Source organism: Heptranchias perlo, chromosome 6 (genome assembly GCF_035084215.1).
Source record: "Heptranchias perlo isolate sHepPer1 chromosome 6, sHepPer1.hap1, whole genome shotgun sequence".
In the NCBI taxonomy this organism is placed as follows: domain Eukaryota; kingdom Metazoa; phylum Chordata; class Chondrichthyes; order Hexanchiformes; family Hexanchidae; genus Heptranchias; species Heptranchias perlo.
Window position 1 is genome coordinate 28,740,837 of NC_090330.1, and position 24,913 is coordinate 28,765,749.

General features: G+C 44.7%; 1 protein-coding gene across 2 annotated transcripts in view; it reads left to right on the forward strand.

Moving 5' to 3' along the window:
• The window catches only part of flt1 (fms related receptor tyrosine kinase 1), a 206,344-nt gene that overhangs the window by 160,123 nt on the left and 21,308 nt on the right, over positions 1-24,913 (forward strand). For both annotated transcript variants that reach the window (XM_067986006.1, XM_067986004.1), the window contains exons 22-27: positions 2,002-2,099; positions 3,675-3,797; positions 3,909-4,020; positions 7,417-7,516; positions 10,817-10,922; positions 13,623-13,762. In XM_067986006.1, coding sequence (XP_067842107.1) covers positions 2,002-2,099; positions 3,675-3,797; positions 3,909-4,020; positions 7,417-7,516; positions 10,817-10,922; positions 13,623-13,762 — 679 coding nt within the window. The remainder of the gene's footprint in view (positions 1-2,001; positions 2,100-3,674; positions 3,798-3,908; positions 4,021-7,416; positions 7,517-10,816; positions 10,923-13,622; positions 13,763-24,913) is intronic.

Sequence of the window (24,913 nt, forward strand, 5' to 3'; positions counted from 1 at the left end):
CAATGAAGCTCGCCACAAGCTCGAGGAAGAGCACCTCATCTTTCTACTAGGCATGTTACAGCCTTCCAGCCTTAACATTGAGTTTAACTACTTTAGATCTTAATCACCCATTTTCTCTTGGACTGTAACCATTTACACCCCATCAGGTCCCATCTTTTATTTGCATGTCTGCCCCATTATCAGCTCTTTTTGCCTTGCACCATCATCTGTTTTGCCATTTAATCACTCCTGTCCTCCACTCTATCACAGACCTTTCCCTTTTGTTCTTTTCCTGCCCCCTCTTTACCCTGGCTCTGTACTTGCTTAAAAGCTGTTCATCGCCAGCATTTTCCCAGTTCTGGTGAAAGGTCATCTACCTGAAACGTTAACTCTGTTTCTCTCTCTACAGATGCTGCCTGACCTACTGAATGTTACCAACATTTTCTGTTTTTATTTCAGATTTCCAACATCCACAGTATTTTGCTTTAGTTGAAGAATGGTCACTTGGGCAAGGTACCAAAGAACAATTGGTGCAGCGGATCTGTACCCTTGCTTGAGTCAGGGAACAAAGGAAAAAATTGGAGTCGTGGGGCCAAATAGGAAGTGAAATACCACCAGAAAAATAGGACTGTTAGAATTATGGGATAGTGGTTGTCAGCTGAGGATAATCAGATAATTGCAAGCAGTCTTTATTTTATTATACCCAGACTATTATCACGTTCCTGTGTAGTGACATGTTGTTTTTTTATTCATTCATGGGATATGGGCGTCGCTGGCGAGGCCGACATTTATTGCCCATCCCTAATTGCCCTTGAGAAGGTGGTGGTGAGCCACCTTCTTGAACCGCTGCAGTCCGTGTGGTGAAGGTTCTCCCACAGTGCTGTTAGGAAGGGAGTTCCAGGATTTTGAACCAGCGACGATGAAGGAACGGCGATATATTTCCAAGTCGGGATGGTGTGTGACTTGGAGGGGAACGTGAAGGTGGTGTTGTTCCCATGTACCTGCTGCTCTTGTCCTTCTAGGTGGTAGAGGTCGCGGGTTTGGGAGGTGCTGTCGAAGAAGCCTTGGCGAGTTGCTGCAGTGCATCCTGTGGATGGTACACACTGCAGCCACTGTGCGCCGGTAGTGAAGGGAGTGAATGTCTAGGGTGGTGGATGGGGTGCCAATCAAGCGGGCTGCTTTGTCCTGGATGGTGTCGAGCTTCTTGAGTGTTGTTGGAACTGCACTCATCCAGGCAAGTGGAGAGTATTCCATCACGCTTCTGACTTGTGCCTTGTAGATGGTTAATCAGAATAATTTATTTTATTTTCTTGATTTATAATCTAATTTGTTGAAGCCCAGTTGTCTGCATAAATTAAGTGGGAGAAGTTTAGGAAAACATTATTTATATTTGATATTGCTGCATGTGAGTTAATTGGACAGATGTGCAATAGTAGCGCAGGAGATGGTGAGAGAACTGCTGAAAAGGGTTGTCATGGGAAAAGGAACGATTAATGATCACCAGGGACACTGGAAAGAGTAGAGCGTCAGGAGGAACACTAATGTCACTTGTGAACCACACTGATGGGCTAGGAACAATGTAGTTGATTGGTCTTTGGGACCATCATGCTGAGTAAGTTTAGTGGAGTACATCAAAAGTGTATTTGAGTTCTTTGTGGCACTACCAACCCCACCCACCAGTAAAAGATCCCTGCTAGATCAATCAAACCAACATCATTATTGGCCAAAAAACAAAATACTGCACATGCTTAGAATATGAAACAAAAACAGAAAATGCTGGAAACACCCAGCAGGTCAGGCAGCATGTGTGGAGAAAGAAAAAAGTTAACGTTTCATCTGAACACTTTGTCAGAATCATTTTCAGTCATGTTTCTAGTTCAAATAAATAATGGTGTATAGTAGAACTAGTGAGGTTTTGCTGCTCTTACAGCTCCCCATATGGTGACTGCTTTATTACTGAACCACTGATTGCAGTAACAAATCAAAATTAACAGTGCACTCTTTTTTTGAAATAATTGGTAGATGCTGATGACTTTTACAAACAACCAATTACCATGGAGGACCTGATCAGTTACAGTTTTCAGGTGGCCCGAGGCATGGAATTCCTGGCATCAAGAAAGGTTTGGATACAATACTAAGTGAAATTCTGAAACTCTGGTTCAGTGAGATTAGAAATCACTAAATATCTCCCATCCCACCTGTCACATTAATATAAAGACTGAAGTCAAAGATAGTGAAATTCAGAATGTGAGAATGGAAATTCTTTCAGTATTTCATTTTAATTAGAATTTTGTAATAAACAAACTAGTTCTCCACTTGTCATTTGTTATGCTACAGTTTGACATGCTGATATGAGATCACCTTCTCCTTCTGATAAGTAATTTGAGTGCAAATTAATTTGGTATGAACTGCAGTTATACTACAGATGCTATGTTAGTGGACTGAAAAATTTTTTGAACTGATTCATATAACCGGTTCTTCAAAAAGTTGTTCTTTAAGTAATATTTGCAAATCAGAAGATTTCAATTTAAGATAGAAAAATCAAATGCAGTAGCTATTGAGTAAACCCCTATAAACAGAAGCAAACAGACAAAAAGTCCTAACAATCATAGAGCACATCTAACTGCTACAGGGAGAAAATCAATTTTCTGCAGGATGACAAAGATATAAAGTACAAATATCAAAAACTCAGGGATGCCTTCCATAAAACATATATGGCTTATATGATTAATCAGTTAGTTGACAAAAATATACATGAATTTAAAAACCCAATGATGAAAATATACATGTTTATAGACTATGTGTCATTGAGAATATCAACATCAACAGCAGCCTATTGTATATTATAATTTATTAAAATCATGTCAATTAAGCAACTTTTTTTATAAAATCATAGAATTAAAAACAGAAAATGCTGCAAATAAACAGCAGATCAAAAAGTAAACCATGAATGGAAATCTCAATCAAACCATAAAATGCTGATCTGTCATTTTTCCAGCAGTTATAACTTTCTCTTTTGAAATCTTAGAGTAGTTAAAGCTAATACATAATTTGTTACCATATACCTACAGAACTCAGTAATTTGGAACAAATCTGAAAAATGTAGGTTACCCCCACCCCCCCAATTTAATTAGTCAGGAAGCCAATAGTCAGTGGAGTGAATGTCATGCTCCACTCAGTATCTGCCCTATCATCCTGTGTCCATTGCTTTACACAGTGTGTGGGAGATCCTGTGCTTTGTTCTGGAGCACTATGAAAATGTCATGGAAAGATCACAGTGGAAATGTTTGCATTTGTTTTCTTACCTGTTGTCTGTTTGCCAAGTTGGAATGTTCACATAAACTAGGCTGAAACATTTGTTTCAACCATTTAGAGGCACAGTGTGAGGCTGGACATGTGACGCCCAGCTCTTCCTCACCTCCAGACCTATCCTGAATGATTATTACATTTAATGACTTACTTTCAAGCTGCGATTTCTGAAAACAAATACATTTCTTACGCATGTTCTAAGGAACTCAAGCAGACTTCCTACTTACTTCTGTCTACTTCCCCAGGAAAAATGTTAAATTATTATTTTTTTGTATCATTAAGGAAAGAGGTTTTACTAAAAAAACTTGACTATAAATAATGATGTCAGGAAATTCGTGGCAAAGATTGAGGAAATGAGTTTTGAGAGTGCAACTCTTTTATTACAGTGCATCCATCGAGATCTGGCAGCAAGAAACATCCTTTTATCAGAGAACAATGTAGTAAAAATCTGTGACTTTGGACTTGCACGAGATATTTATAAAGATCCTGATTATGTACGAAAGGGAGATGTAAGTCCACTTAATGACATAACTTGTAAAGATGCTTATAACTTTACAATTTAAAATGAACTTACATAAGGAGCTAGTAATGTCAATAACTGTGTTCATCAATATTTGCAGGCAAGGCTCCCTCTCAAATGGATGGCCCCCGAATCTATTTTTGACAAAGTTTACAATACTCAAAGTGATGTCTGGTCTTATGGAGTTTTACTGTGGGAAATATTTTCCTTGGGTATGTCATAATATCTACATCTATCAGTGTCATTGAGATATAGGATACATCATGGCTATGCATGTGAATAAGACACAGGGATCCTCATTGTAAAGTAAAATCAGATTTATACACATGATAGGATATGTACATAGACATATAGTTTGTTACATGAAAGCTTTGTTTTGGTTAGGCAGTTGTCTAACTTACATGGAAATGCCCCCACCATACTTAAGGGTCTACAAATCAAGCAATTGAGAAATCCTCACAGGTAGGGTTTCTGTTTGCTTGACACGGAACGCACATGCACTCCCTGTAGTGACACACTCTACTTATCTAAGTCCAAAACCTAAGCTGCAGGTTGGCAAAAACCAAGGCGTAGGGGTCCATGTGTGCACAACTTATGTGCACAGACCACAGGTAAGCTTCCCACTGCTTACCTAGCCAGGAACACGCTACACGTCAGTCCATCAGTTTGCAAGATTATTTGGAGTTGAGTGAGAAGAATCCCAGCCTCCTTTGTGTCCTGGAGTACTATGGTGTTGAATTACTCCATCTGCCATAGAAGGTTGACTGAGATCTGATCTTCAATTGCCAGACATGTAATCTTGAAGCTAAAAAGACCTGAAAGAGACTCTTCTTACCTTACCTCCCCCCACCTTGCAGGATGATAGTCATTAATTGATCATTAAGCAACTGACAGGTGCAGGTTTGAACTCCTTATAAGTGTAAAACAGGTAATATGAAGCTACTCACAAGCAGCATGGTAAGTAGCACAACTCACCATAAAATCCATCTATATATTATTAAAAGTTTTGGGTCAGTCAGAATGTAGGAATTATTTGTGTTAACGATGTATGGTTCTAAGGCCCCTTTGATAAATCAGATTCCAGAACCATGTCTGTCATTTATGATTTTTGTTAGCTACAAAAATGATGGTGACTAATCACATTCTACCAAAGATATTTCTATGGCATATAATCATTATGACAGTTCCCTGTATTTCAGTTCCTATTAAACTTAAACATCATGGCCCTGAAAAACCTTCTGGCACATTCCAACTGTAAGTTAGGATGGAGTGCAGTGGAAGGCCCAAGAATTAGGACAGAAGCTGAATATGCCATATCCCAGCCTGTTCTGCTAATTTTCATAGGACCTTATTTGGAACGGAATCTCCGTCCGCCCCAAATGTAGTTCCCTTCTTCAGAGCCTGAGGGGCTGGGAACTCCCAGTCCAAGGATTGCCTCAGCCCTGCCTGGGATCCAGTAACCACCAGCTGAATACCAGTCTCCTGGCCGGCAGAAATGGGGCCCACCTGGAAGTCCAGGCCTGGATCCTGGCATGGACCCTTGAAGAATACAATCAATGTAGGAAAGGAAGTGGCCCCCTTTATGGCTGCTGACCACCTTTAAATTTGCAAACCTGCCCACATAAGGATGAGTGACTGCCTAATGCTAACCCCCCCCCCCACCCCCCAATCTGCCTGAGATGCGCCCAAAGTGGTGCGGGCTCCCGCCAAGAATACTGAAATGAGGAATGTCCCCTTGACCTCGGATAGTCCGGAGGGGTCAGTGGAAGAGATTCCTGATGGGCCAAACCTAGCACTTAGACAGGATTAAAGGCCTGTGAATTTTCAGGCCCCATCTAACAAACAGATTGTAAATATAAAGAATAATTCACTATCTGAGAGAGATAAAATATAAAATAATTCATAATCTTAGTGCAACAGACTGTGAGTATAGAACAATGCAATATTACTGAGTAAAATGGAAATATGGAATAATTTATTAATTGTGAGAGACTGTTCTGTACGGTTCAGCATAGTTGCCAGCTGTCAGCCTTTTCAACTTTTTTCACTCATATGGCGTCTACTCAAATAGCTTTTCTGCCTCGTAGATAGAGCAGTTTCTGGTGTGTGGGGGATTGTTTATTGCATGAACCTCCATTGTTCTCCATTTTAAAATGACAAACAGTGACTGCAGCTAGAATTATCCAATCCTGTGAGGTGGGTTGGCTGTCTGGCCTGGGTCATGGATGTTCACCATCCATCAATGGAGAGTGAGATGTAGAAGAGATTGGAGCAGGTTTGGGATGCAGGGTGGAAATTATCAAAGTATTTGTGGAAAGACCAAGTAAAACAGGCCCTGGGATACAATTAGAGACAGGATAGTTATCATTCTGTCCTGTTTCTGTGTATCCAGGGCCTGATGCACTCACTATCCTTCTTATCTCTGTGTCCCAGGACCTGGTATATTTACTGTGTTATCCTGTCCTGTCTTAACTGTATGCCAGGGCTTGGTTTACATGGTCCTTCCCAGAGGCATCCCAGCAGCCCTCACCTGCCCCGCTCTCTCCTCTGCTTCAATTTCCATTGATCAGCGGTGCATAATCATGATCCGGACCAAACATCTGCCCCCACCTCATGGGATTAGAGCACACCAGCTCCCAGGCAATGCTTGTCATTCTAAAATGGAGAACAATGATGGTTCATACTACCAATAATCCCCTGTGTGCCAGAAACTGTACTATTCGTCAGAGTCAGCCACAGACAGAAATTTTATTTTAGTAGCTGCCTCGAGAGAGAGAGAGAGAGACTCAATTGGAGGTGGCTAGGGATGAGGGACAGAAACGTTGTCCTGACTTACCTTAAAAGCAGATGGTTAGCAACTGCATACTTTTGTGCACTTTAGTACAACTGGTGGAATATTGGGTATAGTTGTAATTTAAGTTGTGACAAGTTCATGTCCTACGGCGCTCCCACTGTAACTACTTTATTCATGTCATAAATAAGGCCATTGAGTTTCAGTTTTCACAGAAAAACAAGATGAATTGCAGAATGTGATGCCAAAACATGACTAAAAGTCCAGAATCCAATGTATTATAAAGGATTTTAACTTATTCAGTTGCCTTGAAGCAGTGGCCTTAGTCATAGGCCTTAATTCAGGGCTGTTTTTCATTTATTTGTTGTTTTTTGAGTTGCCTTCTTTTTTGAAACTGTTCGTCAGCTTTTCTGGGTTTTGTAGGTTGGCATGTATGAGTGAGGTCAGTATGACATTGGGAGGTGCATATCTGCATTAAGCCATGAGAAGAAATTATTTTTAGACATTTTCTATATTGTATTCTTGAAGTTCAGCAATTTCACTGCATTGATTGCTTAACCTAACATCTGCACATTTTCTCGATGGGTTTAATGATGAGGAGAATGCTGGGATTTGTGCCACCTCGCCCACCAATTTCACTGAAATTAATTTCTGGAACTGGTCAGATCTGTCACCGTAAAAAACCCCATTCAGCCCAAAGGTAGTTGTTACAGACAGATCACATGCTATACAGCATTCTTATCATCCGCCATTTATAGTGAAAATGACAGAATTCAATGTTATTCCTATATTTATACTTAAAACATGTTTGATTCAGGAGCATCACCGTACCCAGGAGTCCAGATTGATGAGGAATTTTGCCGAAGATTAAAAGAGGGCACAAGGATGAGAGCTCCTGAATATTCAACCCCAGAAATGTAAGTTGACTTAGGAATTGCTAGATGAAAAAAGACCAAGGTCCATCTAGTTGGCCTCCTACCATCCTGGTAATTGCATGAGACAACCCCTGATTCACAACTGTTCTCTGAAAAGAAATATAACCTTTCTACTGTGGGAGAACCTTCATCACACGGAGTGCAGCGGTTCAAGAAGGCGGCTCACCACCACCTTCTCAAGGGCAATTAGGGATGGGCAATAAATGCTGGCCTCGCCAGCAACACCCACATCCCACGAACGAATAAAAAAAAACTCAGTGTAATCCATCTGAATTAGTGACCAATGAGGTTTTAAATTGAATGGTTCCAGTGAATTAACAAATTGTCATGATGCAAAGGCAGAAGTGAGGCCATTAATTTACTGTTTGAGTACATATTGTATGTGTGTGTGAGAGAGGATGAGGTAACACGAATAAAAATAATTTTGATTATTATTGACTTAATACAATAGGCTTTCTTAGAACTGCAAAAGGAGAATATTGACTATTAATGATCTTCAGAATTTACCTGTTAAATAATTTAACAGCAGGTTGAGTTTCTTCTGCGATTTGAAAAATTAGGATTGTGCCTTAGAACAGAGGGAATTATGGGGTGATTTGGTAGATGTGATTAACATTATGAAGGGATGGGACGGATTAGATAGAGAGAGACTGTTTCCAATGGTTGAGAGATATAGAATGAGGGAACATAAATACAAGATTAAATATAAAACATTTAGGACAGAAAGCAAGAGAAACATTTTTACACAGAGGGATGTGAGTCTCTGGAATGCACTATCAGAGTTGGTGATTGAAGCAAAGACCATAGGGGAGATTTTATCCCTGCCTGCCCAGTGGAAACCAGGCAGTTAAAATTGCTCGGGAGACTTACCCGCCGATGACCTGCTCCTTTTCTACAATCTTCCATTTTAAGCTGCTCTTCTGAGTAGGCGGGAAGGAGAGTCACCGGAAAGCGGCAGGGTCCCTCTTTAAATTTGCAGATCAGGCTGCAATGACTTAATCAGAGCCTGACTCTTATTTTATTGAGTGGCCTGAATGGGGAAGCCATTGTGGTTTTCCCGTCAGGTAAACCTAGCAGGTAGAAGAGTCAGAAAATGGGGCCATCAGAGAAGATGCAATGGAAATGGAGAAATTGGGAGAAATGAATGTATTCTATAGGAAATGTGGTGGGAAGGAACTTATTTGTGGGAGTCAGTGGGCTTGAAAAAGAAAAAAATAGATGAGGGAAGAGAAGAAAGTGGTGACCAATGCGTAAGATCAAGTAGCAAAGAAAGAAGCAGACAGACATGGAAATAAAAGGAGAGGAAGAGAGATGTGAAAGAAAGGGAAAAGGTGAGCAGGTGAAGAAGGGAAACTGAGGGCGGGGAAGAGGGGAAACTGAAGGTTGGGGGAGCGATTTGCAGATTGAAAACCAGAGGTGGAAGGAACTTTGATTCCACCAGTAACTAATAGTAACTCACTGAAATTGCAGTGATAACTAATAATAATATTTGCAATACTCAGATTCCTCTCATAACCCACAGTAATACAATAACTCACTGATAGTCTATATGTAACTGGTGGTAAGTAATATTTTTCCATGCCCCTGATATCCTACCTGTAACTAATAGTAAACCTATAATCCGCTGATATTCAACCTGAAACTACAGCCAGAATCCCCCTGTACTGCACAAGGTGTGGTCACTCTCCCCAGCTGATGCCAATTTTAAAAGGCCCAATTTCTCTCCCTAGCTCCTTGGACTCAGGTTCTGTGTGACGTTGACATCTCTGAACTGGGAGCCTCAGTCAGAGCCAATCAGTACTTGGACTTCACACGTCAAAACCAGCCGGTACAGACTGGCCTGAACCGAACCAAGAGATCACACAAGGGGTAGCGGGCTCGGTTTTGGGGGCACTTCTCACAGGACACATCCTCCTAAACTCAGCTCAGCACCAACATTTCTAAACCACTCCCTGGGCTCAGACTCAATAAAGGAGAGTTTTCCTAGAATGTTAGAAATTACAGCACATGAGGAGGTCATTTGACCCCCGATGCCTGCGCCAGTGCTGGTGCTCTTCCCTGTAACCCCATTTCCCCCAGATAATTTTATATTCCTCATTTTCAAATATTTATTCCATTCCCTTTTAAATTATGTTCTAGTCTCTGCCTCAATAGCCACTTGTGATAAAGCATCCCATGGTCTAATAGCCCTCAGTTCAAGAACCTTCCTTCCCCCTTGGTTCTTCCAGTGAGAATCCACTGTCTCCATCCCCATTTGGCCACCAATGGAAACAACCTTTCAGTGTGAAATCCCCAGATTTCACTCATCCCTTTACTGGTTGCTGCTCTCTCGGTGCTGCTCCCACTCACCACGTTGCTGCTGCTCCTCCTGGCGCTACAGAAAGTATCCGGGACCAGCTGCACTGTCGGTGCTGGTAGATGATTCAATTTGTTGCATATAAGATCAATAATATGTTCATGGCTGATCTGTACCTCAATTCCATTGTTAGAAAACATTTTGATTGTATACTGCCTCCGTAACCTCTTGACTCGACTTGCTAGCTTCACTTTCCTTACTTGCCTCCCATCTTCAACCCTCCGTAAACATCCAACTTGTTTAAAATTGTGTATCCTGTCCTGCTCTAAGTACCGCTTGTTAATTACCCCATCCTTATTTCTGCTAGTGGGGGAGTTCAGAACAAGGGGGCATAACCCTAATATTAGAGCTAGGCCATTCAGGAATGATGTCAGGAAGCATTTCTCCATACAAAGGGTAGTGGAAATCTGGAACTTTCTCCCTCAAAAAGCCGTTGAGGCTAGGTCAATTGAAAAATTAAAAATCTATCTATCTCAGTTTTTGTTAGGTAAAGGTATTAAGGGATACGGAGCAAAGGTGGGTAAATGGAATTGAGGTACAGATCAGCCATGATCTAACTGAATGGCGAAACAGGTTCAAGGGGCTGAATGGCCTACTCCTGTTCCTATGTTCCTTTGTAGTGATTTGAAGCAGATTTTCTCCAACCTTTTGTCATAGTTGAAAAGTGGAGCTCAATTAAGACTAAAACCTACTTAAGATCAACTCCTTCTCTGGGAAATAAAACGTGATCTGAAAGGGATCAACTGTATAAAACTACAGTAGTTTGATTTCAGTGTGTGGTGTTTGCAGGTGACATCTATAATTTAGTTTACATTGTCACTAAACACATAATGTTATGTGTTTAGTGACAATGTGTTTAGTAACATTATGATGCAATTGTTTATGTTAAAGTCAAACAAGCTAATTATTTGTTGGGTCTATTCTAGTTATCAAACTTTACTTGACTGCTGGCACGGTGATCCCAAAGAACGGCCTACTTTCATTGAGCTTGTGGAAAGGCTTGGAGATTTATTGCAAGCAAATGTTCAACAGGTACGAAGGCTTTTTCTGCCAATGCACTGGATTTCTTTCACAGTTAGATATAATGTTAAAATGTTTCACCTTAAATGTTCATTATTAAGTTTCAGGTTCAAATTGTTATACAGTAAAAAAGTGATGTTCATGTCACTAATTATTTTTAGTGATTTTAATTACAATAATTTTCTTGGGCCTAAGTTTTATCCAGACCAGGGGATGTTCTGTATTTTGCAAAGTGTATACCAGCAAAAAAATAATTTTGAGAAAACACATAGAAGTATCAGCATAATTGATAACCATCTCAGCCACAACTAGATATTTATATAAAATCATCATATTTGAAAATTAACTATTTTCAGATTATTTGTTTAACTCTCTCAGTGTGTTGCAGTTTTATGTTAGAGCTTTCAGGATTTCCATTAATTGACTAATATGACAATCCTTATCTAGTGGAGTAATAATATTGGTTTGATCTTATAAAATGGTACAGATAACCACAATTAAGAAATTATAATTTCAATTGTGTAACTATTGAAATGGCTCTTGGTAATACAAGTTATCATGGCTCAAGGGATTGGATGGTGTTATGAGTTATAACACTCCATTCGCACCTTGGGGACCTGAACCTAGCCCAGAATGCTGAAATGATAAAATCTTCCTCTTGTGTAAGAGTCCTATGTGAAGTGAATTTATGTAGTATCAATCTGGTTCCTAATGGCTAAAAGCACACAGCAGAAAATTACTATTAATTTACCACAAATTTGCCATTCTCACTTAGAGAGATGGAAATGTCACATTGGTCCAACAGAGGGTGGATGTAAAGAACATATTTATGAGCTTGCTACATATAAGGAGTGGAGGAAATAAGAATACAAGAACATAAGAAATAGAAGCAGGAGTAGGCCAATCGGCCCCTCGAGCCTGCTCCGCCATTCAATAAGATCATGGCTGATCTTCAACCTCAACTCTACTTTCCTGCCCGATCCCCATATCCCTTGATTCCCCTAGAGCCCAAAAACCTATCTATTTCAGCCTTGAATATACTCAATGACTCAGCATCCACAGCCCTCAGGGATAGAGAATTCAAAAGATTCACAACCCTCTGAGTGAAGAAATTCCTCCTCATCTCAGCCTTAAATGGCCGATCCCTTATCCTGCGACTATGCCCTCTTGTTCTAGACTCTCCAACCTGGGGAAACAACCTCTCACCATCTACCCTGTCAAGCCCCCTCAGAATCTTATGTGTTTCAATGAGATCAGCTCTTATTCTTCTAAACTCCAGAGAGTATAGGCCCATTCTACTCAACCTTTCTTCATAAGGCAACCTCTCATCCCAGGAATTAATCTAGTGAACCTCCATTGCACCACCTCTAAGGCAAGTATATCCTTCCTTAGATAAGGAGACCAAAACTGTATGCAGTACTCCAAGTGAGTTCTCACCAAAGCCCTGTACAATTGTAGCAAGACTTCCTTACTCTTATACTCCAACCCCCATGCAATAAAGGCCAACATGCCATTGCTTTCCTAAATGCCTGCTGTACCTGCATGCTAACTTTTTGTGTTTCTTGTACCAAGACACCCAAGTCTCTCTGGACACCAACATTTAATAGTTTCTCACCATTTAAAAAATATTCTGTTTTTCTATTCTTCCTACCAAAGTGAATAACCTCACATTTCCCCACATTATACTTCATCTGCCACCTTCTTGCCCACTCACTTAACCTATCCATATCCCTTTGCAGAATCTTTGGGGGTGATTTTAAACCCAAAGAACGGGTAGATTGAGGGCGGGTGGGAGTTGAAAATAGTTGTTTTTTTGGGTCACAACCGCAAAATTTTTGGACTTTGCATTCCCAGTGGGAAGCCTGTACTTTTACGCACCGACATTAAACCCGGAAATAAAGCCGGGTTGCGGTCGCGACTTAAAAAATAATTATTTTCAACTCCCACCCGCCCCCAACCCACCCATTCTTGGGGTTTAAAATCACTCCCCATATGTCTTCCTCACTGCTTACTTTCCCACCTAGCTTTGTATCATCAGCAAACTTGGATACATTACATTCGGTCCCTTCATCTAAGTCATTAATATAGATTGTAAGTAGCTGAGGCCCAAGCACTGATCCTTGCGGTACCCCAATTGTTACAGCCTGCCAACCTGAAAATGAACCATTTATCACTACTCTCTGTTTTCTGTCTGTTAACCAATCCTCTATCCATGCTAATATGTTACCACCAACCCAATGAGCCCTTATCTTGCCTAACAACCTTTTATGTGGCACCTCATTGGATGCCTTTTGAAAATCCAAATGCACAACATCCACTGGTTCCCCTTTATCTACCCTGCTGGTTACATCCTCTAATAAATTTGTCAAACACGATTTCCCTTTCATAAAACCCTGTTGACTCTGCCTAATCATATTATGATTTTCTAAGTACCCTGTTACCACTTCTTTAATAATGGATTCCAGCATTTTCCTGATGACTGATGTCGGGCTAACTGGTCTGTAGTTCCCTGTTTTCTCTCTCCCTCCTTTCTTGAATAGAAGAAAATCTTCTTCCATTGTTAGACAGCCCTAGATTGAACTTAACCGACTCTGCTCCCGGTTAAGATCATCTTAAGCCATTACTGGCTGCAAAGAGGAAACTTTTTCACTACTTTTAAATAAAAGTATCATTTTTTTACATTTAAAATAAAACATATGTTCTAATTTTCAGGATGGAAAGGATTACATCCCACTGAGTACCATGCTGGTATCAAATAGCTTTCATTTTTTGGTCCCTACATCACCAGACTCCTGCTTGGGAGAAGAAGTGGAGAATTCAAAATTTAATTATGAACATTCGGGAAGCTTTGGGTAAGATATATTACACTTTACCTGCAAATGAAAGTACTTACTGAAAAGATCACCTTTGCCAAAAATATTAACAGTGAATGAGACTGGAGGGAAGTATACAGTGGTGTTCCCCAGGGTTTGGTATTAGGACTACTGCTCTTTTTGATATATATTAACGACCTGGACTTGTCCATACACAGTATAATATCAAAGTTTGCAGATGACATGAAACTTGGGCATGTAGTTAGCAATGTGGAGGATAGTAACAGACTTCAGGAGGACATAGACAGACTGGTGAAATGAGCAAACACATGGCAGATGAAATTTAATACAGAGAAGTGTGAAGTGATACATTTTGGTAGGAAGAATGAGGAGAGGCAATATAATTTAAATGGTGCAATTTTAAAGGGGGTGTAGGAACAGAGAGACCTGGGTGTATGTACACAAATCTTTGAAGGAGGCAGGACAAGTTGAGAAGGCTGTTAAAAAAGTATGTGGGATCCTGCGCTTTATTAATAGAGGGATAGAGTACAAAAGCAAGGAAGTTATGATAAACCTTTATAAAACACCGGTTAGGCCTCAGCTGGAATATTGTGTTCAATTCTGGGCACTTTAGGAAGGATGTCAAGGCCATAGAGAGGGTGCAGAAGAGATTTACTAGGATGGTGCCAGGGATGAGGGACTTCAGTTATGTGGAGAAGCTAGGATTGTTCTCCTTAGAACAGAGAAGGTTAAGTGGAGATTTGATAGAGGTGTTCAAAATCATGAACGGTTTTGATAGAGTAAATAAGGAGAAACTGTTTCCAGTGGCAGAAGGGTCAGTAACCAGATGACACAGATTTAAAGTGATTGGCAAAAGAACCAGAGGCGGCACAAGGAAACATTTTTTTATGCAGAATCATTATGATCTGGAATAGGAACATAGGAACATAGGAACAGGAGTAGGCCATTCAGCCCCTCGTGCCTGCTCCACCATTTGATAAGATCATGGCTGATCTGTGATCTAACTCCATGGGCCCGATTTTAGCATCGGGTTTCGTGTGTGTTCTCGGCGGGGGGGCCTCGATAATCCAGATCCCCAGGTGCGGGACCGGAACGTGCCGCGATCCCGGCCACTTCCGGGTTCCACACTGACGTGCGGGGCTGCGTGCGCAGGCCCCGCTGGTGGGAATCCCGCAGGCAATTAAAGCCAGCGGGATGTCATTTGAGTGTATTTACTTTGCTTGTTCAGGTCATTAAATGACCTGATTCAGCTGTCTTATTAGGAAGTGTGGGATTTTACCTTCAACTCAGACTGTTTCACATACTGGGGGAAACAGTCTCACTCCAACCGGACGTGTTGCAGCCAGCAGCCTGTGGCAGCTGCCAAGGTGCACTCCACAGGGCGGGGGGGAGACCCCTCACCCACGCAGGAGGCCACTCCGTCACATAGGGCAATGCCTGCCCTCCACTACCCCCCTCCAAGTCAGAGGAAACCCTGACGTGGAACCGCAGCCCCAGTGCGAGGAAACACCTACCTACCGTGCACAACCCCTCAGACCAACACCTGCCAGATGGGGGCCGCTTCGACATCCTCGGAGGACAAACAGCATCACCAGCCCCAGCAGCCTCGCAGTCCACGCCGTCCGCCTCATCGACGTGGAGCCCCCCAACACGTTGCTGCGGCACACCCACCTGCACAGCAGGAGGGAGGGCAACCGCAGAGAGAGCTGCGTCGCAGGAGGCACTACCCTCCGCAGAGGGTCTACAGACCGAGGCTCAGCTTCATGGACCTCTCCGAGGAGCAGTGCAAACGGAGGCTCAGAGTCAATCGCCAGGTAGTCGCCGACATCTGCAGCCTCCTTAATGACGAGCTGCTCCCGGATGGACCAAGCAGCATCTTCCTACCCGTCGCCGTCAAGGTCACCACTGCCCTCAACTTCTTCGCATCCAGATCCTTCCAGGGTGCCACCGGGGACATCACCGGGGTCTGCCAGTCCTCTGCACACAAGTGCATAAGGCAGGTCACCGATGGTTTGTTTCACAGGACCTCGCACTACATCAACTTCGCCATGGACGAGTGCAGCCAGATGGAGAGGGCGGTTGGATTCCATGCCATGGCTGGCTTCCCACGGGTGCAGGGTGTAATCGACTGCACCCACATCGCAATACGGGCACCTCTGCATGAGCCAGGGCTGTTCATCAACAGGAAGGGGTATCACTCCATGAACGTCCAGCTCATCTGTGACCACCGCCAGAGATTCCTACACATGTGCGCCAGATACCCCGGCAGCTGCCACGATGCCTTCGTCCTCAGGGAGTCCACCGTCCCGCCCCTCTTCCACGCACCCAACACCGGCAACGGCTGGCTCCTAGGCGACAAGGGGTATCCCCTGCACACGTGGCTCATGACACCTCTGAGGAACCCCATCACCGAGCCGCAGCGTCGATACAATGACAGCCACATTGCTACCAGGTCTACAATTGTGCAGACCATAGGGCTGCTCAAGATGCGCTTCAGGTGCCTTGATCGTTCTGGGGGAGCGCTCCAATACACACCATTCAGAGTGGGACGAATCATCGTTGTCTGCTGTGCCCTGCACAACATGGCCCAACAGAGAGGGGTGCCGCTGGAGGAGGCCCCACCCACACCCGCCACCCACATTGAGGATGACGATGAGGAGGAGGAGGAGGAGGAGGAGGTGGAGGAGAAGGGGGATGAGGAGGAGGCCACGCGAGAGGAGGATGTACGACCCATGCGCCGAACACCGGCTCACCGGGATGGTCGCCAGGCCAGGGAGGCACTCATACGTCATCGGTTCTCCTAGAGTCAGACAGTCTGAGGCGTTCTCATCCCATCACCTGCACATACGAGGGGCCATACCAGCCCCCTCCACAGAAGAGTCTCACCAGTACTCCTGCAACCTCAGTAGTGTGGCCAATGGGCGCCAGCAGGTGTTCGTCGTCATGATGGGCCGCACGGAACGCACCTATTGCACAAGCCGCAGAAGAATGGACGAGCGGTGGCAGGAGTGGTGAGAACGATTGTGTTTAATATGTACATGGTGAACGACTATAAACAAAACAAACGAACAGACACCCTGGTGCATTCCCTTTGTGCTTATAACGCCTTTGGCTTTCGTTTACGGGAACCCCTACGTGGTGCTACCCCTGTGGCTCCAGCAGAGGTAGTGGCAGGTTGCTCCTGTTCTTGCCCTGACCGTGTAGATACTTTGGGCCGACGGCCCCTGAGTTTCGGTGCCCGTGAGGGCACCTCCATAGACTGCTCCTCCTGCACCTGTGCAGGGGCAGACTCGGCCACCTGGAGAGGAGGCACCATTGCGGGTACTGGTTGAGAGGGAGGCAATGGGTGGGACGTGGTGGCACCTTGAGTAGCGTCCCCGCTTCCATGTCCCCGTTCACCATCATCCCTCTCGTGGCGTCGGCCCACATCACCCCTTCCACCCTGCTGGACGACAGTTTGGATGGCATGTGTGAGGCCTTGCAACGCCACCCCTAGTGTATCCGTCAGCCTGTTTATGGCGGCGGAATGTTGCTCAGCCTGAATCCGTACAGCCGTTGTCAGGGCCTGCATGGACTCGATGTTCAGCTGTGCGTGACGCTCGAGGGAGGCTAGCCTGTCCTCCACCGCAGACGTTCCTGCACCTACCCGCGACACTATGTCGCCGATACCCTCCTGTACCTGTGCCACCAATGCCCACATGCAGGAGTTGGACTCCTCCATCGCCTGCACGATCGTGGACAATGCGCGTGGCACCTCTCCCAGTACCTCGGCAATGTGCTGGTGCCCCTCGACGACTCTCCTTTTGACTGGTGGCCCCCGGGGTTCAGCATCTGGGTCCGGCTGAGCAGAGCCTGGAGATGAGTGCTCCCACCGACGCGGACCCTCCGCGGCTGCCCCTGCCACCAGGGTCTGCTCATGCTCACACGTGCGCGGTGAATCACCATGTGCAAGCCCAACTAGTTGGCGAGGGGGACCCACTGAGGTGCGTGTCTCTGCGCTGGTGGATGGTTGGCTGATATGTGACGATGCACCCTCAGAGACCGGCATGTCCTCTGAGGAATTGCCCTCCTCACACACAGCGCTCGCAGACGGCCCTGCAAGAGAACAGAGGGCACTATGAGGCATGTGCACAAACGTTACGGTGCGCCTGATGCCAGGTGATGATACGGTCACTCGCGATCATGAGTGTTGAGTGTCAGCTTTCCCTTACCGGCCGTTTCTGCAGCGCCAGACTCGCCATCCGCCACGGAGAGGCAATATTGCGTGCTGGCGAGGTCGAGCGCCTCCACCTCTGCATCCGTCAGTTCGACCACGTGCGGCTGGCCCCCTCCGGTGCGGGCCCTTTCTCGGTCATTCTTGCATCTCTTCTCCTGTCAAGGCAAAACACAGATGCGTGAGTGAGTGCATATTGCATAGTGAGACGCATCGAGCATCGGTGTGGGTGGGTTGAGCGTGGGGCAGATGGATGGGAGGATGTGTGTGCCACATGCCCATCCCATTGCATGGGGATTGGGGTGTGTGGTAGTGTTCGGGTGGGGACAGGGACGGTGGGTACTCACGGGCACGGCGAGGATGGTGGGTGAGTGGCTGTGAGGATTGCTGCGGGAGCACTGTGGTGGCTGTGCAGGAGGGGTTGTGATATGTTTGGCGTGATGGTGGGGACGGGTTGTGGGAGGGTGCGTTGGTGTACTCACCTTGCCGGACCTAGTGAGGTCATTGAACCGCTTGCGGCACTGCTCCCATGTCCTGGGGGTGTTGGCCCTGCTGCTGACCTCCGCCGCCACCTCTGCCCATGCCTTCCTGGTGACGGAGCCAGGGCACTTGCGTCCGTCCGCCGGGAACAGCGTGTCCCTCCTCCTCCTCACACCCTCCAGCAGCAGCTGCAGCGTGAGGTCGGAGAAGCGTGGCGCAGCCTTGCCCCTGGGTTGCGCCATCCTGTGTTGCCTCTTGCTTGCAGCAGGAGGGGCTTTGGGGGACTGCCCCTTTAAGTGGAGCTCCTCCATCGCGATAACGTTAGTGCGCATGCGCAGCCCGCCGGCGCGCAGCTGGGGAGCGGAGAACCCGGAACCAGGGCTTAATGTGATCAATTATCCCGCGATCGCGCGGGGGGCGCACTCAATTCGCCGTCCGCGTTTTCCACGCTCCCGAAGGACCACCCGCTGGGAACCCGCAGGCCTGCTAAAATCGGGCCCCATATACCTGCCTTTGGCCCATATCCCTTAATACCTTTGGTTGCCAAAAAGCTATCTATCTCACATTTAAATTTAGCAATTGAGCTAGTATCAATTGCCGTTTGCGGAAGAGAGTTCCAAACTTCTACAACCCTTTGTGTGTAGAAATGTTTTCTAATCTCGCTCCTGAAAGGTTTGGCTCCTACTCCTAGAATCCCCAACCAGCGGAAATAGTTTCTCTCTATCCACCCTATCTGTTCCCTTTAATATCTTATTAGCTTCGTTCAGATCACCCCTTAACCTTCGAAACTCCAGAGAATACAACCCCAATTTGTGTAATCTCTCCTCATAACTTAACCCTTGAAGTCCGGGTATCGTTCTAGTAAACCTACGCTGCACTCCTTCCAAGGCCAATATGTCTTTCCTAAGGTGCGGTGCCCAGAACTGCTCACAGTACTCCAGGTGCGGTCTAACCAGGGTTTTGTATAGCTGCAGCATAACTTCTGCCCCCTTGTACTCTAGTCCTCGAGATATAAAGGCCAGCATTCCATTTGCCTTATTGATTATTTTCTGCACCTGTTCATGACACTTCAATGATCTATGTACCTGAACCCCGAAGTCCCTTTGGACATCCACTGTTTTTAACTTTTTACCATTTAGAAAGTACCCTGTTCTATCCTTTTTTGATCCAAAGTGGATGACCTCACATTTGTCTACATTGAATTCCATCTGCCACAGTTTTGCCCATTCACCTCATCTATCAATATCCCTTTGTAATTTTATGTTTTCATCTACACTGCTTACAATGCCACCAATCTTTGTGTCATCGGCAAATTAGATATGAGACTTTCTATGCCTTCATCTAAGTCGTTAATAAATATTGTGAATAATTGAGGCCCCAGATCAGATCCCTGCGGGACTCCACTAGTCACATCCTGCCAATGTGAGTACCTACCCATTATCCCTACTCTCTGTCGCCTTTCGCTCAGCCAACTTCCTAACCAAGTCCGTACTTTTCCCTCGATTCCATGGGCTTCTATCTTAGCTAACTGTCTCTTATGTGGGACCTTATCAAATGCCTTCTGGAAGTCCATATAGATAACATCCATTGACATTCCCCTGTCCACTACTTTAGTCAGTCACCTCTTCAAAAAATTCAATCAGGTTTGTCAGGCACGACCTACCTTTCACAAATCCATGCTGGCTCTCTCTGATTAACTGAAAATTCTCGAGGTGTTCAGTCACCCTATCCTTAATTGTGGACTCCAGCATTTTCCCCACAACAGACGTTAGGCTAACTGGTCTATAATTCCCTGGTTTCCCTCTCTCTCCTTTCGTAAAAAGCGGAGTGACATGTGCAATTTTCCAATCTAGAGGACAGTTCCTGAATCTAGAGAACTTTGAAAGATTATAGTTAGGGCATCCGCAATGTGCTCACCTACTTCCTTTAAAACCCTGGGATGGAAACCATCTGGTCCTGGGGATTTGTCACTCTTTAGTGCTATTATTTTCTTTATTACTGTTGCTTTACTTATGTTAATTTTATCGAGTCCCTGTCCCCGATTCAATATAAGTTTTCTTGGGATTTCCGGCATGCTATCCTCTTTTTCGACTGTAAATACTGACGCAAAGTAATTGTTCAACATGTCCGCCATTTCCCCATTGTCAATGACAATATCCCCACTTTCAGTTTTTAAGGGGCCAACACTGCTCCTGACCACCCTCTTTTTCCTAATATAACTATAAAAGTTCTTCGTATTGGTTTTGATATCCCTTGCCAGTTTCTTTTCATACTCTCTTTTTGTAGCTCTCACTATCTGTTTTGTGACCCTTTGTTGATCTTTGAATCTTTCCCATTCACCAGGATCTGTGTCATTTTTTGCCTTTTTGTATGCCCTTTCCTTATGTCTTATACTGTCCCTTACCTCTTTAGTTGTCCATGGCTGTTTTTTTTGGCAAGTAGAGTTCTTGCCCCTCGGGTATAAACCCATTCTGTATCACGTTAAATGTTTCTTTAAACATTTCCCACTGATCATCAGTCGTTTTACCCATTAACAGATTTGCCCAGTTTACTGTGGACAGTCTCTGTCTCATCCCATTGAAGTCGGACTTGCCCAAATCTAGAATCTTTGCAGCTGATTCACTTTTTTCCCTTTCAAACACTACATTGAACTCGATCATGTTATGATCACTATTGGATAGATGTTCATGCACAGTTAAGCCGTTAACTAAATCTGGTTCATTACTCATTACTAAATCTAGTATGGCTTGCCCCCTTGTTGCCTCTCGGACATACTGCTGTAGAAAACTATCCCGGACACACTCAAGAAATTCGCTGCCTTTCTGACAGTTGCTAGTCTGCTTTTCCCAATCTATGTGAAGGTTAAAGTCCCCCATTAAGACCACTATGCCTTTCTTACATGCTTGTCTAATCTCTGCATTTATACAATCTAGCACTTCAGATCTGTGCCAGGGCTCCTATACACAACTCCCACTATAGTCTTAGATCCTTTCCTATTTTTCAATTCAACCCATAAGGTCTCTGTTGGCTGCTTACCTCTCGTTATATCCCCCTTTATCATTGAAGTGATTTCATCTCTAATCATTAAGGCTACTCCTCCCCCTCTTCCATTTTCCCTATCTCTCCTGTAGACCTTATAACCTGGTATATTTAGTTCCCAATCCTGACCATCCTGCAGCCATGTCTCAGTAATAACTATCATGTCATATCCTCCAATTTGAATTTGAACCTGTAGTTCATTTAATTTATTCCTTATACTCCGTGCATTTGTATATAGAACTCTTAGTTGGGCCACACACCCTAGCCTGACCTTCAGCTTTGATGCTGGGTTAATTGCCTTACGTCTTCTAGTTTTTACTTTATCTGTAGTGCCTAAAGTACACTTTCTTTCCACTGCTCTACGCTTTTCCCTTTCACTTGTTCTTGAACAACTGTTTGTACTATTTGCATTGTAGATTTCCCCTGGGTCTTCCCCTCTCTTGCTGATCTCAACTTTACTCCCTTCTGATTCCCCGCTCAGGTTCCCATCCCCCCGCCACTCTAGTTTAAACCTTCCCCAACAGCAATAGCAAACACCCCCGCGAGGACATTGGTGCCGGTCCTGCTCGGATGTAACCCGTCCCGCTTGTACAGGTCCCACCTTCCCCAGAATCGGTCCCAATGTCCCAGGAATCTAAATCCCTCCCTCCTACACCATCCCTGCAGCCACGCATTCATCCGGTCTATTCTCCTGTTCCTATACTCACTAGCACGTTGCACCGGTAGTAATCCTGAGATCACTACCTTTGAAGTCCTGCTTTTTAATTTATCTCCTAACTCCTTAAATTCACCTTGCAGGACCTCATCCCTTTTTTTACCTATGTCGTTGGTACCAATATGGACCACGACTACTGGCTGTTCACCCTCCCCCTCCAGAATGCCCTGAAGCCACTCCGTGACATCCTTGACCCTAGCACCAGGGAGGCAACATACCATCCTGGAGTCACGTTTGCGGCCGCAGAAACGCCTATCTGTTCCCCTTACAATTGAATCCCCTATCACTATAGCCCTGCCGCTCTTCTTCCTCCCCTCCTGTGCAGCAGAGCCACCCGTGGTGCCCCGAACTTGGCTCTTGCTGCTTTCCCCTGATAAGCCATCTCCCCCAACAGTATCCAAAGCAGAATATCTGTTTGAGAGGGAGATGGCCCCAGGGGACTCCTGCTCTACCTGCCTAGTCCTTTTACTCTGCCTGGCGGTCACCCATTTCCTTTCTGCCTGCGTAATCTTTACCTGTGGTATGACCACCTCACTGAACGTGCTATCCACGATAGTCTCAGCATCGCGGATGCTCTACAGTGAATCCACCCGCAGCTCCAGCTCCGAAATGCGGTTAGCCAGTAGCTGCAGCTGGACACACTTCCTGCACACATGGTCACCAGGGACACTGGTAGTGTCCATGACTTCCCACATAGTGCAGGAGGAGCATATCACGGGTGCGAGCTCTGCTGCTATGACTTGCCTTAGACTCTCAGACTCTCCTCCCGCTCTCGGTCTCTCCTTTTATACTGTGCTCACCTCTCGGACTCTCCTGCCTCACCTGTGACTTCGCACAGTAGTTTTCTCTTGTTGCAGGTCTGCTGCTGCTTTTATTCCCCAATCTCAGTCTTCTGCTGCTCAGGTCCACTGCCGCTCTGCGGAAAATGTTAGGAAAAGCAAGGCAAAGCAGCACCTCCTTCCCCCACTTCACCGAACTCCCACACTCACCAAACTCTCAGCTGTTCACTCAGGCACTGCCTGAAAGGGTGACGGAAGCAGATTCAATAGTAACTTTCAAAAGGGAATTGGATAAATACTTGAAAGGAAAAAATTTACAGGGCTATGGGGAAAGAGTAGGGGAGTGGGACTAATTGGATAGCTCTTTCAAAAAACCGGCACAGGCACGCTGGGCCAAATGGCCTCCTTCTGTGCTGTAACGTGCTGTGAAACCACTACTGTTGTAAGTGTGGAGGTAATTTACTAAGAGCACTCTGCAAAATCACTCAGCATGCAAGTTTACTATTGGTTCGGTTTTATGACGTTTATCACCTTGCAAAATCTCCCACATCAATTCTTCAATATGATTGAATTCAATGGAAAATAATATCAGGAGGGGTGTAAAAATGTATTACAGTCTGTATTACAGCCAAGACTAATTTCACCCCCAAAATGTCTTAAAACCAGACAAATTAAGATCCATGTTAACTCCACCTGCAATTCTTTTATTTAAGACAGAAATAAGATGAGAGGGTTGTCCTATGAGGAGAGATTGAGTAAAATGGGCCTGTACTCTGGAGTTTAGAAGAATGAGAGGGGATCTCATTGAAACGTATAAAATTCTTAAAGGGCTTGACAGGGTAGGTGCTGAGAGGCTGTTTCCCCTGGCTGGAGAGTCTAGAACTAGGGGGCATAGTCTCAGGATAAGGGGTCGGCCATTTAGGACTGAGATGAGGAGGAATTTCTTCACTCAGAGGTTGGGGAATCTTTGGAATTCTCTACCCCAGAGGGCTATGGATGCTCAGTCGTTGAGTATATTCAAGGCTGAGATTGATAGAGTTTTGGACTCTGGGGGAATCATGGGATATGGAGATCGGGCAGGAAGGTGGAGTTGAAGTTGAAGATCAGCCATGATCTTATTGAATGGCAGAGCAGGCTCGAGGGGCTGTATGGCCTACCCCTGCTCCTATTTCTTATGTTCTTATGTTTTTAAGATAAAAATTGCCATCTTTCCCTGCTGTCAACAATTGTTTATAGCAGCTATCCTAAAATGCTAACTGAATGAACTCAGCACAGTAATGCAGGAACAAGCAGTTATTTAATCAGTTTGAGCAAAGGGATAGAGCTTGAATCAACACAGTCATTTTTAACTTTTAATAAAAAGTGAGTGGCTCCATCAGACAGGGAGAACCCACTGTGAATCATAACCTTTGCTGACATCTGTGTCTGGGTTTCTGTTGACCACTGAGCTCTTGGGTTGTCAGCTGTATTACTGACTGGAGATAAGACGCTGGGCTGAAAAGAATGAGGGAATATTGTAAGAAAGGGTTATGTCCATTTACTTACTAGTCGCCAGACAGCAGCGTTGGCAGGGACATGGATGCCATTTCAGTTGAAAAAGCCTGCTTGAGTGTAGGAGATAGTTGGAGAGAGAAAAAGAAAACTAAGCCTGTATTTCTGCAATCCTTGTTAAATCTGGAACTTCTGTTTTTTCATTGATTGAACTTTGTCACATTTATTGTGCTAGATGGCAGTCTATCTAAGTGCTAAATTGCTTCTCAAGTTACTTTTAGCTTTTGGTTTTGGCAACTTACAATTATGTCATCCAGTTTTTTTTGATCAGTGCAACAAAACCTCTCCACATCCACCCCATGACTTGCTTCATGATTTTTAAAAGTTAGATTCTGAAGGAGGCAAGGCCCAGCCCATTTTAACTGACGGGCCTCATTTTCATATTTGAAATC